General features: G+C 51.7%; 1 protein-coding gene across 1 annotated transcript; it reads left to right on the top strand.

Moving 5' to 3' along the window:
• Positions 1 to 5: 5 nt before the first annotated feature.
• On the top strand, positions 6 to 971 carry LOC309797180 (olfactory receptor 226-like; the record flags this gene model as incomplete). The annotated part of the gene is given in 2 exon segments (XM_082610659.1): positions 6 to 398; positions 402 to 971. Coding segments are annotated over 2 exon segments (963 nt in total).
• Between the last annotated feature and the right edge of the window lie 12214 nt (positions 972 to 13185).

The following is a 13185-nucleotide window of genomic DNA, read 5'->3' as shown; positions in this document are numbered from 1 at the left end:
AGGTCATGCCTGCAGGGGCCAACCGCTCGGAGGTGACTGAGTTCATGCTGGTGGGTTTCCCGGGCTCCCCGGGCTCCCCGGGCCTGCGCGCGTGCCTGCTGGTGGTGCTCCTGCTGGCCTACCTGCTGACCGTCACCGAGAATCTGCTCGTCATCACCGTGATCCACGCCAGCCCCGCACTGCACAAGCCCATGTACGTCTTCCTCAGCAACCTGTCCTTCCTGGAGGTGTGCTACATCTCCGTCACGGTGCCCAAGACGCTGCTCAGCCTGGCGGCGCCCGAATTCCGCCGCATCTCCTTCGCAGGCTGCATGGCGCAGCTGTACTTCTTCCTGGCCCTGGCCTGCTCAGAGTGCGTGCTCCTAGGTGTCATGGCCTACGACCGCTATGTGGCCATCTGAAGCCCTCTGTGCTACCCAGCCATCATGAGCCCCGGCCTCTGCAGCCTCCTGGCCGCTGGCTCCTGGCTCTCGGGCTTCACCATCTCCCTGGGGAAGGTCTTCTTCATCTCGCGCCTGGGCTACTGCGGCCCCAACGTCGTGAACCACTTCTTCTGTGACGTGTCCCCCCTGCTGAACCTGGCGTGCTCCGACATGTCCCTGGCGGAGCTCGTGGACTTCCTCCTGGCACTGCTCATCCTGCTGGGGCCACTGCTGGTCACCGTCTCCTCCTACACTGCCATCATCAGCGCGGTACTGCGCAGCCCGTCTGCCGCCAGCCGGCACAAGGCCTTCTCCACCTGTGCCTCGCACCTGGCCGTGGTGGTCATCTTCTACTCAGCCTCCCTCTTCATCTACGCCCGGCCTCGTGCCATCTACTCTTTCGACCTCAACAAGCTGGTGTCCGTGGTCTACACAGTGCTCACGCCCCTGCTCAACCCCGTCATCTACTGCCTGTGGAACCGGGAGGTCAAGGAGGCCCTGCACAGCGTGGTGCAGAGGGTGGCCCGGGCCCTGGGTGCAGCCTCTTAGGATGCGCTCCCCACCTGCCCCCAGGACCCACCACCTAACCTGCCCTCAGGATCCCTCTCATTTGTCCCCCTCACTCAGCATTCACGCAGCCAGCTCAGCAGCTGACGGGCCCTGTGCTGACAAAAGACCCCCGACCAGGGCATTACGGAGGGCGAGAACCATATCACGTGGGGCTTAGGTGCGAGGAGTGAGTGAGGGCAGCGCCGTCCAAGCCAGACAGGACTGTCCACTGCACCGGGGGTGGGTGCTGGGCGGCCAGAGAGTCTGTCTGGGAGGGAAGGTCTCTCCACCATCCACAGGGAAGGGGGAGGGGGAACAGAGCCCCAGCCCTGTGGGTAGGAGGCCAAGCCCACGCTTTGCCCCTTCGGCCACGACTGTGGGCAGAGCTCATGAGAGGGACCTCTCGCTGGGAGACCTGGTGCTGACGACCCCATCGCTGCATCAGCTCCAGGCTCCGGGCGTCCAGCCGCTCAGCTGCCATGGCAGCCACCACGATGCAACAGATGTCCCATGAGAGATGACTTATGTCAGAAATTATGGGCACGTCCCTCTTTCAAAATGGGTGTACTTCCAAATCAAACTTCTGTAAAGAGATCATTTTAAAGAGCAGAGTGAAAATACTGGGTCACTGATTTGTCATTTAATTAATAAAGCGAGTATTGCATGCCAGCCCCTTGCCGGCTGCTGCCAGGTGCTGCCGAGACCAGGTGGGTCAGGGAACTCACACCTGGCTGACACACCTGGAACAGCAGGTGCAGCTTGACCAGGGCCTGCCACACAGCAGGGTCTCCAAGGTGCTGGGGCCACAGGACCTGTCCAGAGCGAACCAGCGGGGCATGGATGCCTGGAGGGACGAGGGTGGAGTCAGTCTCAGTGAGAGAGGAGGGCCCTACGGGACAACAGCAGTGACAGTGGCTGGAGGCAGGGGGGTGGGCAGACCCCATGCCAGGCTGAGCTCAGGTCTGGAAATGTCCCACAGGCAGTGCAGTGCTTGGATCTGGGGCTCCAGAGAGAAAGGGCCAGAATAAAGCCCTTGTAATCACCAGTATATAGTGGGCAACCAAAGTCAGGACTGTGAGTGAGGGAAGGACGCAGAGCCCGAAGGGAAGAGGCCAGATGCCCTTGGAGAAAGTGCGAAGGACCTAAGGACCTGGAGCAGGAGAGAACCAGGCAAAACGAGGCCTGGAGAGCTTCCGCTGGATTTGAGACAGTCAGACACCAGAGTGGGGGAGCAGAGTCTGGGACCAAACTGGTTTGGGGGTGAGGGGAGGAAAGGGGTGCTGGGGGAGTGCATGTGGGTAGGAAGGGTGGCCTCCTGGTGCTCCTTCTGATGAGAAAGGTGGCCACGCTGATGAGAAAGAGCTCGGAGAAGGGAGGACACAGGGGGCAACAGAGACCCAGGTTCGGGGCAGGAATGGGCTGCAGGAAACAGGCTGGCCGGCCTCAGCTGGGAAGGAAGACACCTCCTGGGTGGTAGTCTCAGCCCTCACGGCTCTTGTTGAGGCCATGAAGCCCTCGCAGTTCTGAGCCCCGGGACATGGTGGGGGTCTCCTTACCAGACTCTGCAGAGCTGTAAGGACTGGGCCTCCTGGGCCTCCTCTGTGTCGGCCCCTCCTCTCCAGGCCACACCGGGGGCCCTGGACTCTGCCCAGGACCATTCTCATGCTAGACGCACATCCCAGCACCTCCTGGAGGACCCTGCTCTGAGCTCCAGACCCACAGCTGCCCCCTGACAGCCCTCACTCCGCCCCCTGCAGCTGCTGGTTCCCCTCCTCCCACCAAGCAGTGCTGGCCTCCTCCTCCAGGTGGTAGGAGCGAACCCTCCACCCCTTGGCCTAGCCCCTGGCACCCTCCTCTGCTCCGTCCACACCACTGGGCCTACAGGGCTGTGAGTCTGTCCGCTCTCCACCTCCCCCCATGGGGGACCCCTGCTGGGACCACCCGCAGCTCCTGCCCCTTCCTCATCAAACCCTTATTATCCACGGGATAAATTCCCAAATCCTCCTCATGACCCTGTGATCCAGCCCTCTGAGCCTGGGTCCCTCGCGCTGCAGCCCATCTCTCCCTGTCTGCTCCCGTTGGGCCCCAGCCCCTCCCCAGGGGGCTGAGGGCAGGCCCCTCTTCCCCGACCCCTCTCACCAGATTGTCTCCAAGCAGGACTTGCACAGAGAACCCCCCCAAAAACCGCCCCAGCTTCCAGGACTCTCCACAAGCAAATCTGTCCAGCCACTGTGGTCATTTGTTCCATGCCCCCCAGAAGCTCCTGGCGAGGGGGGGCAGCGGAGGCAGGAAGTTTGCCATCCAGGCAGCCCCTCCTCAGCTGAGCCAGCATGGCCCGCACCTTCTGCCTCATCTGATGCCCCATTTTCCTGTGTTCTCAGACTTTGGAAAACATGTGTATTTCCAGTGGCTACTCCTTTCTTTCCGCACCGTGAAGACGGGGCTGCTGCACCAGAGAAGGCGGAGGCCTCGTGTGCCTGGAGCAGTGGCCAGAAGTCAGGGTGCTCGGGCCTGCAGCGCTGGGGATGTACCCAGTGCCCGACCCGCGAGGCAGGGTGCCCCACCAGCCGTGAGGAGGCCGAGCTTCCCTGGGCTAAAGCCTGCCCGTGATGCCCACCCTCACTCCTGCTGCCCTGGTGACCACACTCCCCCACCCCCCAGGTCTATGTCCTCCTTCCTCCTTCCCCGACCCCCAGTGAAGACCAGCCTACAGGTAAAGAGTGGATTGAGCACAACATGTTCCCACCTTAAATCCCCCAAGAATGATGATAAATGGACCCCCCCCCATCAAGGGTAACGACAGAGGGGACAACAGCAAGATTTCAGAAACCGGCCAAATGGGGAGGCTGGGCAGAGCAGGGGATGGAAGTGAAGATGCAAACGGCGAGGCCGGGGAGTAAGGTGTCCAACGGCTCCAGGCTCACATGGGGCTGAAAGTGGGAGGTTACAGAAGGCAGCAAAACTCAGCCTGACCCCCCAGAACTCCAGAGACAGAGGCCCAGGGAGGACACACCCAGATATCTGATGGTGAGACCCCAGTCCTGCACCCTGGTCCCTCCAGACGGGAGCTTGGATGGAACTTCTCTGAGGAAACTCCCCACGAATGCCGAGAACCAAGGACACTGACAGTGGGGTGCCCCAGCCCAGTGACCCTTCCTGGGTATAGTCAGCATTTTGGGCCTCTCCAGTGCAGGCTGAGAGCTGAGGGTCACCAGACATCTGATGGGAGCCTCTAGCAGGTAAGACGGAGCGAAACTAAGGAAAGACTGGAAGTCAGAGGAAGCAGAGCTCAAAGGGAGAGAATTTTGTGAATATCCTCGGACATGAGAAAACATGTATTGCATTGTTGAAACAATAGAAACTTTTTTAAAAGGAGAGAGACACAGAGAGAGAGAGAGAAAACTCTTGCAAACTGGAAATATGATGGCAGAAATAAAATTTCAGTAAGGATTGGAAGTGAATTGAAGAAATCGTTCAGAAAATCAAGCCAAGAATTGACATGCAAAATGGATACCAAACACGTTTTAAAATCAGGGAATTGGCTCGGAGATCTGATATCTAAGCAAGAGTACCAGAGACGCAGAGGAAACCATGGGGAGCTCCAGACCCAGGCTGGAGAACTGAGCACTTCAGATTAAACTTTTCCTGGAGGACAACCAGATAAGGGGAGTGAACCATGTTTTAATCTTAAAAGCAGCAAAGGGACAAGAGTCAGTGAGAAATTGCCAGGTTGAGGAACAAAGACCACTGGTGTCTAGAGCGGGGAGCCCAGACTCGGCCCTCAGGCCAGCTGAGGCCCTACAGACCCCACCAACACGGTGACCCTGCAAACCCACAGCCTGCCTGGGGAGGGGCTGCACCCTGGGAATGAGGGTGATTCAGACAAGATCCAGCTGCCTGGGGCCCAGGACAACCACAAGTCGAGAATCCTCAGAGCATGAAAGTGCAGACTTTGAACTTGGAGTCACAGGATTCTAAACAACCAGCACCACCCTGTGTCTGGAAGAAGTAAAAACCAACAAAAGTCCCTCCTGGAGGGAGGGATTACATCAGAGTAATGCCAATCATTCCTTCAAATATTGCTTCAAATATCATCTTCAGCACAAAGTCAAAGATAAGAAGGCACGTGAAGAAGTGAAAGATGGTGAGCAACTGCCAGCATTGGACTTAGGAAAAACTCAAAAAAACAACTGTATTTACAAAACCCAAGGAGGTAAAACAAGTAGAAGTGGGAGGACACAGTAGACTGAACAGCCATCAACTTGACCTAATTGACATTTAGAGGACACTTCACAAGACACAGAAGAATACATGCTTTTCAAGTGCACATGGAACACTTACCTAGATAGACCCTTATTCTAGGCTGTAAAACAAGTCTCAAGTTTAAAAGAATTGAAAGTAATACAATGTATGTTTCTGATCATAATAGAATTAAAATAGAAACCAATAAAAGAATAAGATATCTGGGAAATCTCCAAATATTTGGAAACAGTACACTTCTAAATAACTTGTTACTTAAATAAGAAATCAAGAGAAATAAGAAAATGTTTTTAATGAATATAAAAACACAACATATCAAAAATTGTGGGGTTCTCCTAAAGCAGTACTCAGAGGGAAATTCATAGCATCAAGCACCTATGTTAGAAAAGAAGAAAGACCTTAAATCAATGATATCAGCTTCCATATTAAGAAACTAGAAATATAATAATAAACTAAGCACAAAAATAAGCAGAATAAAGGAAATAATAAAGATCAGAGCAGAAATCAGTGAAATAGAGCACAGAAAAAAAGAGAGAGAAAATCAATGAAACCAAATGCTGGTTCTTTGAGAGTATCAATAAAATTGATGATACGGGGATTTGCCACTTGTACAGACATTCAGGATCGACTGGACCAGAACTTAAAGGAGATTCCTGAGATTCCTGAGGGGACTCTTTTCTGCCCCGCCAGCTCTGGCTGCTGTGCTTCTCCCCTGGTCCTGATCAAGAGTACCTGTGTGGACCTGGAGAGGTGCTGTTGGCCTCAGGTTACTCTCAGCAAAGACCTGCTAAAGCAGACACATGAATGCCTTTCAGATAACTGCTGATTCTAAAAATAATTTCAATCTTACAGCCCACCATCCTTTCCTTCACCACCTATGTTTTTCTACGCTGAGCAAAAAATCACCACAAATTTAGTGGCTCAAAACAACACACATTTGTTATCTCATGGTCTCTGTGGGCCGCTGGCCTAAGCACAGCTGAGCTGGGTCCTGCTCAGGGCCCCCAGGCTGCAGTCAGGTGGGCTGAATTCTCATATGAGGCTTGACCAGGCCCGGACCCTCAGGCAGAATTTGTCTCCCTGCAGTTGTGGGACTGAGGTCCCATTTTCTTTTTGGCTGCTCTCAGCTCCGAGAGGCCACCACAGTCCCCTGCCCTGGGGCCTTCCCACAGGCCTTCTCACAATGGCGGCTTGCTTCTTCAGGACCAGCAGGGTCAAGCTCAGACAGCGTCTTACATGACGTACCGTGGTTACAGGAGGGACAGCCCCTCACCTTTGCATGTTTACTGGTTCCCATCCACTCTCAGGTGCTTTCTGTTGTCCTCAAACTATTAGTAAAAATGGCCTGGAGATGAGCTGGGTTCACTCAACACCCTAGAACTTTGCCCAGACAGCTGTTGGCCAAATTTATACCTAAGCCCTTCCTTCCACTGCTTAACCTCATAAAATTCCCTTTCAAAAAATCTTTATGGGACTTCCCTGGTGGCACGGTGGTTAAGAATCCACCTGCCAATGCAGGGGACACGGGTTCGAGCCCTGGTCCAGGAAGATCCCACATGCCATGGAGCAACAAAGCCCGTGTGCCACAAGTACTGAGCCCATGCACCTAGAGCCCATGCTCTACAACAAGAGAAGCCAACGCAATGAGAAGCCTGTGCACTGCAACAAAGACTAGCGCCCGCTCACTGCAACTAGAGAAAGCCCACATGCAGCAATGAAGACCCAATGCAGCCAAAAATTTATTTATTTATTTATTTATTTAAAATCTTTATTCAAATTACAGAGGAGGGTAATGTAAGGTGAATTTTAACAAAAGTAAACCTTGTTTATTGATAATGGTGAAGCTGATGTTGCCAGGAAGAAATTGCATACCATATAAGTGCAGGGTGTAATGTTTTTCCTTAAAATGTTGACTTTAAAGAATGTTCCTTGCAATACAGGCAACTAAGTCCAGATTTTATTTCTGACCATGGAGTAATTCCTGAGAAATACTTGGATTATATGCCTCAAATGGACAGGGACTGTGTCTCCTACTGCTGTATTTACACCTAGTATGGTATACCTAGGACAGAGCTGGGCCTCATTAAACACTTGTCAATTAGCTGGACAATAAAGACCATGCTCTGGGGGGAGGGGAAGGTTCCTATCCACTCTCAGGAATTGTGCAGCATGGGAACACAAGGCCACCCCAGGCCCCATCACCACACCACTGTCCCATTCTTCAAAATTTAGGTGCAAACACACTGTTGTTAACTATAAGCACCATGTGTTCAGCAGAGCTCCAGAACTTACCTTGCATGACAGAAACTTTATACCCATCGAAACAGAATTCCCCTTTCCCCTCCCCCCAGCTCCTGGCAACCTCCATCCTGCTCTGTTTCTATGAATTTGACTCCTGTTGATGCCTCATATACGTGGAGTCATGCAGTATTTGTCCTTCTATGCCTGGCTTATTTCACTGAGCATAATGTCTTCCAGGTTCATCCATATTGTCACATATAGCAGGATTTCCTTCTTTTTTAAGGCTGAATAATATTCCATTATATGCACAGCAAAGAAAACCATCAACTAAATGAAAAGACAACCTAGTGAATGGGAGAAAAATATTTGCAACTGATATTAACCACTTTGGAAAACAGTATGGAGTTTCCTCAAAAAAATTAAAATTAGAACTACCATATGATTCAGAAATTCCACTCCTAAGTACATAGCCAAAGAAAGTGAAAACACCAATTCTAAAAAATACACACACCCCAATGTTCATAGCAGCATTATTTACAATAGCCTAGACATGGAAGCAACCTAAATGTCCATCGACAGATGAATGGATAAAGAAAATGTGGTACATATATACAATGGAATATTACTCAACCATAAAAAAGAATGAAATAATGCCATTTGCAGCAACATGGATGGACCTAGAGATTATCATACTAAGTGAAGTAAGTCAGAAAGAGAAAGACAAATATCATATGTTATCATTTATATGTGGAATCTAAAAAAATGATACAAACAAACTTATTTACAAAACAGAAATAGACTCACAGACATAGAGAATAAACTTATAGTTACCAAAGGGGAAGTGGGGCGGAGGGATAAATTTAGGGTTTGGGATTAACAGATACACACGACTATACATAAAATAGATAAACAACAAGGACCTACTGTATAGCACAGGGAACTATATTCAATATCTTCTAATAACCTATAATGGGAAAGAATCTGAAGAGGAATATATATATGTGTGTATATGTATGTATATGTATGTATAACTGAATCACTTTGTGGTACACCTGAAACATAAATCCACTCTACTTCACCTGAAAGGAAGCACAAGATGGTCCACCCATTGTGGTGCCCCCTCCACCACAGGGACTTTGCATCCTGCCCGCTGCCTCACAGTGGCCAGGCTGAGTCCTTTCATTCACGTGTGAGGAGTTGGACAGAGGTTCAGACTCTGGATCTGTGGTGTGCTCGCCATGTGTCCATGAGCCTCTTCGGCAAAGTGGGTTCTACCCCTGCTTTGTCCTGCCAAGAGAGCACAACAAGTCCCCACGGTGCTACGGGGTGGGCGTGGTGGTCACACCCACTGTGCGGATGGGGACTGAGCACAGGATCTCAGAGCCACCGGGAGGAGGAGCAAGACCCCACCCCAGCTTTTGGCAAAGGCGGTGTTGCCTCAAGTGGTCCCGCTGAGCAGTCACTGCCCAGTGGCATGAGGCACAAGCAGCTCACAGCAGCACTGCAGCCCCACCCGACGTATCTTCTGCTTTGAGAGGGTCTTGTTAGCCAACCACATGCATTTCAAATGGAAAGGCTGGGGGAGCGTGTTGGGGACACGCCTTGTCCACCATCTCCAAGGTGCCACTGAGACCCAGGCAATGCTGAGCATCGGCAGGACCATCCGAGGGCCATCCTTTGGGCCACTGGGAATAAACGGGTTGCCACAGAAGCTGTATTCTGCTCTCCTGCATCCAAGATCAAGGGAGATTTGACTTATATCTCAATGGCAAACAAGCAAGAATAAATGCCCAATTCCTTAGTCATCAGGAAGATGCAAGTTGAAACCACAATGTGATACATACCCTCTGGGATGGCCAAAATGAAGACAGACAATACTAAGTGCTGGAGAGCCTGACAAACACGCCTATACTCCTGAAGGCACTGGACAGGGTGGCACTCACTGGCACTCACAGTCTTTACAGAAGACTGTTGTCTGTAAAGATGGACACACACCAACCTGGGACCCAGAAATTCCACTCCTGGATACATACCCAACAGGACTTCCCAAAGACAGTATGAGAATTATTGGAGCAGCATAATTTATAATAACCAAAATACGGAGACAACCCTCAACGGCTGAGTGGATGAACCGTGGTCTATTCATGCAGTGGAGGACAACCAGCAGTGAGGATTAGTGAAAACAACCACACACGGCACCACGGCAGAATCTCACACGCATGACATCGAGGGAAAATGCCAAGCACAAAAGAGCACATTCTGTGTGATTCCATTTATATAAAAATAAAAAACAGGCAAAGTGAATCTGCTAGGTAGTCAAGATCGTGGCCGCCCTCGGGGACCCCCAGGGGGAGGAGGCGTTGGGATCTGGGGCTCCAGTCACGTCTGGTTCTTGGTCAGGTGCATGCAGTTTATGAGACTTCATCAAATTATACACCTAAGATTTGGCCACTTTTCTATGTGTATTTTATACTTTGATAAGAAGTCTACACACCCGATGTCATGTACAACATGGTGACTATAGTTAATAACACTGCATTGTATATTTGGAAGTTGCTAAGAGAGTAGGTCTTAAAAGTTCTCATCACAAGAAAAAAAAGTTCTTTAACTCTGTGTGGTGATGGATGTTAACCAGACTTACTGTGGTGACCGTTTCACTGCACATAAAAATGTCAAATCATTATGTGGTACACATAAAACTAATAAAATGTTATGTGTTCATTATATCTCAATATCAACTAATTGATTAAAATGCAAAAGACTCCCAAAGTTCTGTGTTGTGACATATTGGCTTGTAAAAAATAGCCTACTAGAAATTTGTTGAAGTTTACACGCCAAAAAAAAAAAAAAAAAAAAAGCATTTAAGCCCTTTGAAATATAAATAGTGAGAGAAAGCAGGAAAGTCAATACCCTACAAATGACTTGGATGTGTTCAGGTTACAGCTGGAAGAAATGTAATTTGTACACTCTGGTGTCACTGTGTCTTCATCCCGGGTGTGCCCTGGGGCAGCCCGCAGACCCGCCAGAACTCGGAGAGGCAGCAAGACTCTGCCAGAAAATTCCACAGAAACCAGGAGAGCAGGTGGCTGCCAAGGCCGGGACACTCCCCACGCCTCAGCCCCCGTGGCCTGGGAGGCCAGGAGGACGAGGAGACCTGGTCCAGGTTTCTGTTCAACCTTCCCCTCCCGCAGACACCCCCACTCTCAGGAGGCGCATCGCCGGGTACGCAATTGCTTGTTTGAAATTAATTGCCTCCTCCGAACTGGACCCTGGAGGGATGTGATCTCGTTCTTAATTGGGACGGCCCTCGCCATCCTCAAGGTGACACGCCAGAGCGTCGCCGGGGCCTAATGAGCCGGAACCTGCTGACCCCGGGCTCTCAGCACCCAGCAGCCCCACCTGCCTCCTTTTTAATTATGCCCCAGGGAAGGCAGCACCTCTACGCCCAGCTCTAAAGACTTCTCCCGTCAATATGGGCTGGAATTTTCATCAACTGTGTGCTGATTGGGTACCAAGGGGATTACAAAGGATTCCCCAGGTGCCTGGAGAACACAAACTTTTCTCAGAAACAGAATTCAGAATAAAGACATTCCCTCAGGTGGAGCAGGTCAGGGAAGAGGCAACGGGTGAGCAGACGTTCCGAGCACAGCTGCACGAGCTGCTGAGCTGGGCTCAGAACAGCCTGCCCTCGGCTCTCAGCCCTTGAGTGGGACACTGCTGCCATCCTGCTGCCCAGAGCTGCCTGTGGGGATGCTCTGGACACACATCTACAGAAGCTGAGGAAGCAAGGCATGAATATCCACCGTGGGCAGAGACTCAGCCATGGCCAGGGCCCTGCGGCCAGCAAGGGGCTGGTGCCTCCTGGCCCAGCAAGTGTCCCCTCAGCAGGTGTCTCCACAGCAGGTTTCTCCTCAGCAGGTGTCTCCTCAGCAGGTGTCTCCTCAGCAGGTGCCTCCACAGCAGGTGTCCCCTCAGCAGGTGTCTCCTGACCCAGCAGGTGTGTCCCAGCTCAGCAGGTGTGTCCTCAGCAGGTGTGTCCTGGCCAGCAACTACCTGGGGAGAAAGCTGTAGCTGAGTTCCTGCCTGTGGGCTTGAAGCTGCTTACTCCAAATCCCTCTGAGGGTGAGCACAGGAATTCCATGTCTGTAGATGTTTCCCTCCTTGCCCCCAGCCCCAGAGGAATTACTGCAATAGTCCAAAAGTCTCAAACATCTCACCCTCAACCCAGGGTGCAGTGCGTCTGGGACACACCACGAGTCCCCACCCAAGGGCCACTCTTGCCTGATGCAAGGTCGCTCCTCTAGTTCCCAAAGCGCCAAGGCTGCCCTCGCTCCTGGGCGTTTCCATCAGATGTGATGCTGTCCTCGTAGGCTTCCCCACTGCCCCTCCAGCTTCACCACTTCTGGCGCCTTGATGGTATCAATGTGCTCTCCCCACTCACCTTCTCACAAGCCCCCGGCCCCACCACCTCCCCAAAGCCACTCTGTCTCTGTCGTGTGACGTGTGACCGCTGCCCCCCGCCGCCCCGGCCAGGCTGAGGACAGGCAGCGCTGGCCACAGCACCTCCTCTTCTTGGCCCTGCTCATCCCCTCCCTGGGGGCTGCTGCCCCCGGCCTCCTGGGCTGGTGTCGCCTCGTGATCCCAACCTCTTAGCATCAGGTCCCAGGCCTGTCATCCAAGGTCTCTTTTCTCTCCACACCCCTCCTTTGGGGTGTCAGTCAGTCCCATGGTTTTCACTGTGACATTCTCAAATGCTCCTAAAGTGCCCCTGAAGTCCAGAGCCGTGTCCAGGTCCTCCCTCTCCACCTCCACTCAGATCACTCAGATGTCTCCTGACCTCTTGCACTCAATGTGTCCAACATGGAATTTCTGAAATACCCCCAAACCTGCTCTATCCCCAGCTGTTTCCTTCTCTATAAATGGAGCCCATCCTTCTAGTTGCCCAAAATCCACATCACCCTTGGCTCTTCTTTCTCTCTCACATCCCACAGTCAGTCCAGCAGCAGTCTTGTTGGATCTACTTTCAGAAAATATCCAGAACCTGGCGGCTTCTCCCTCCATTGCCACCATCCTGCCCTGTCCACCATTACTGTTCAGTTGGATTACTGCAACAGCCTACTTAGGGCTTCCCTGGTGGCGCAGTGGTTGGGAGTCCGCCTGCCGATGGGGGGGACACGGGTTCGTGCCCCGGTCCGGGAAGATCCCACATGCCGCAGAACGGCTGGGCCCGTGCGCCATGGCCGCTGAGCCTGCGCGTCCGGAGCCTGTGCTCCACAACGGGAGAGGCCACAACAGTGAGAGGCCCGCGTACCGCAAAAAATAAAATAAAATAAAATGGGCAAAGGACTTGAATAGACATTTCTCCAAAGGTGTACAGATGGCCAACGTGAAAAGATGCTCAGTGTCATCAGTCATCAGGGAAACACAAATCAAAACCACAATGAGATACCACTTCACACCCACTAGGGCGGCCATATATTTTTTTAAAAACAGAAAATAACAAGCGTTGGTGAGAATGTAGAGAAATCAGAACCCTTTCTAGTGAGAACGTAAAATGGTGCAGCTGCTGTGGAAAACAGTTCGGCACTTCCTCAAAAAGTTAGACATAAAATTATCATATGACCCAGCAATTCCACTCCTAGATATATATCGAAGAGAACTGAAAACTGGTACTCAAGCAAATACTTGTACACGAAGGTCAGTAGCACTATTC

This window comes from Mesoplodon mirus (assembly GCF_964341445.2).
Source record: "Mesoplodon mirus genome assembly, chromosome: 2".
NCBI lineage: Eukaryota > Metazoa > Chordata > Mammalia > Artiodactyla > Ziphiidae > Mesoplodon > Mesoplodon mirus.
Note: the sequence above shows the minus strand (reverse complement) of the source record. Positions and strands in the feature narration are given on the sequence as shown.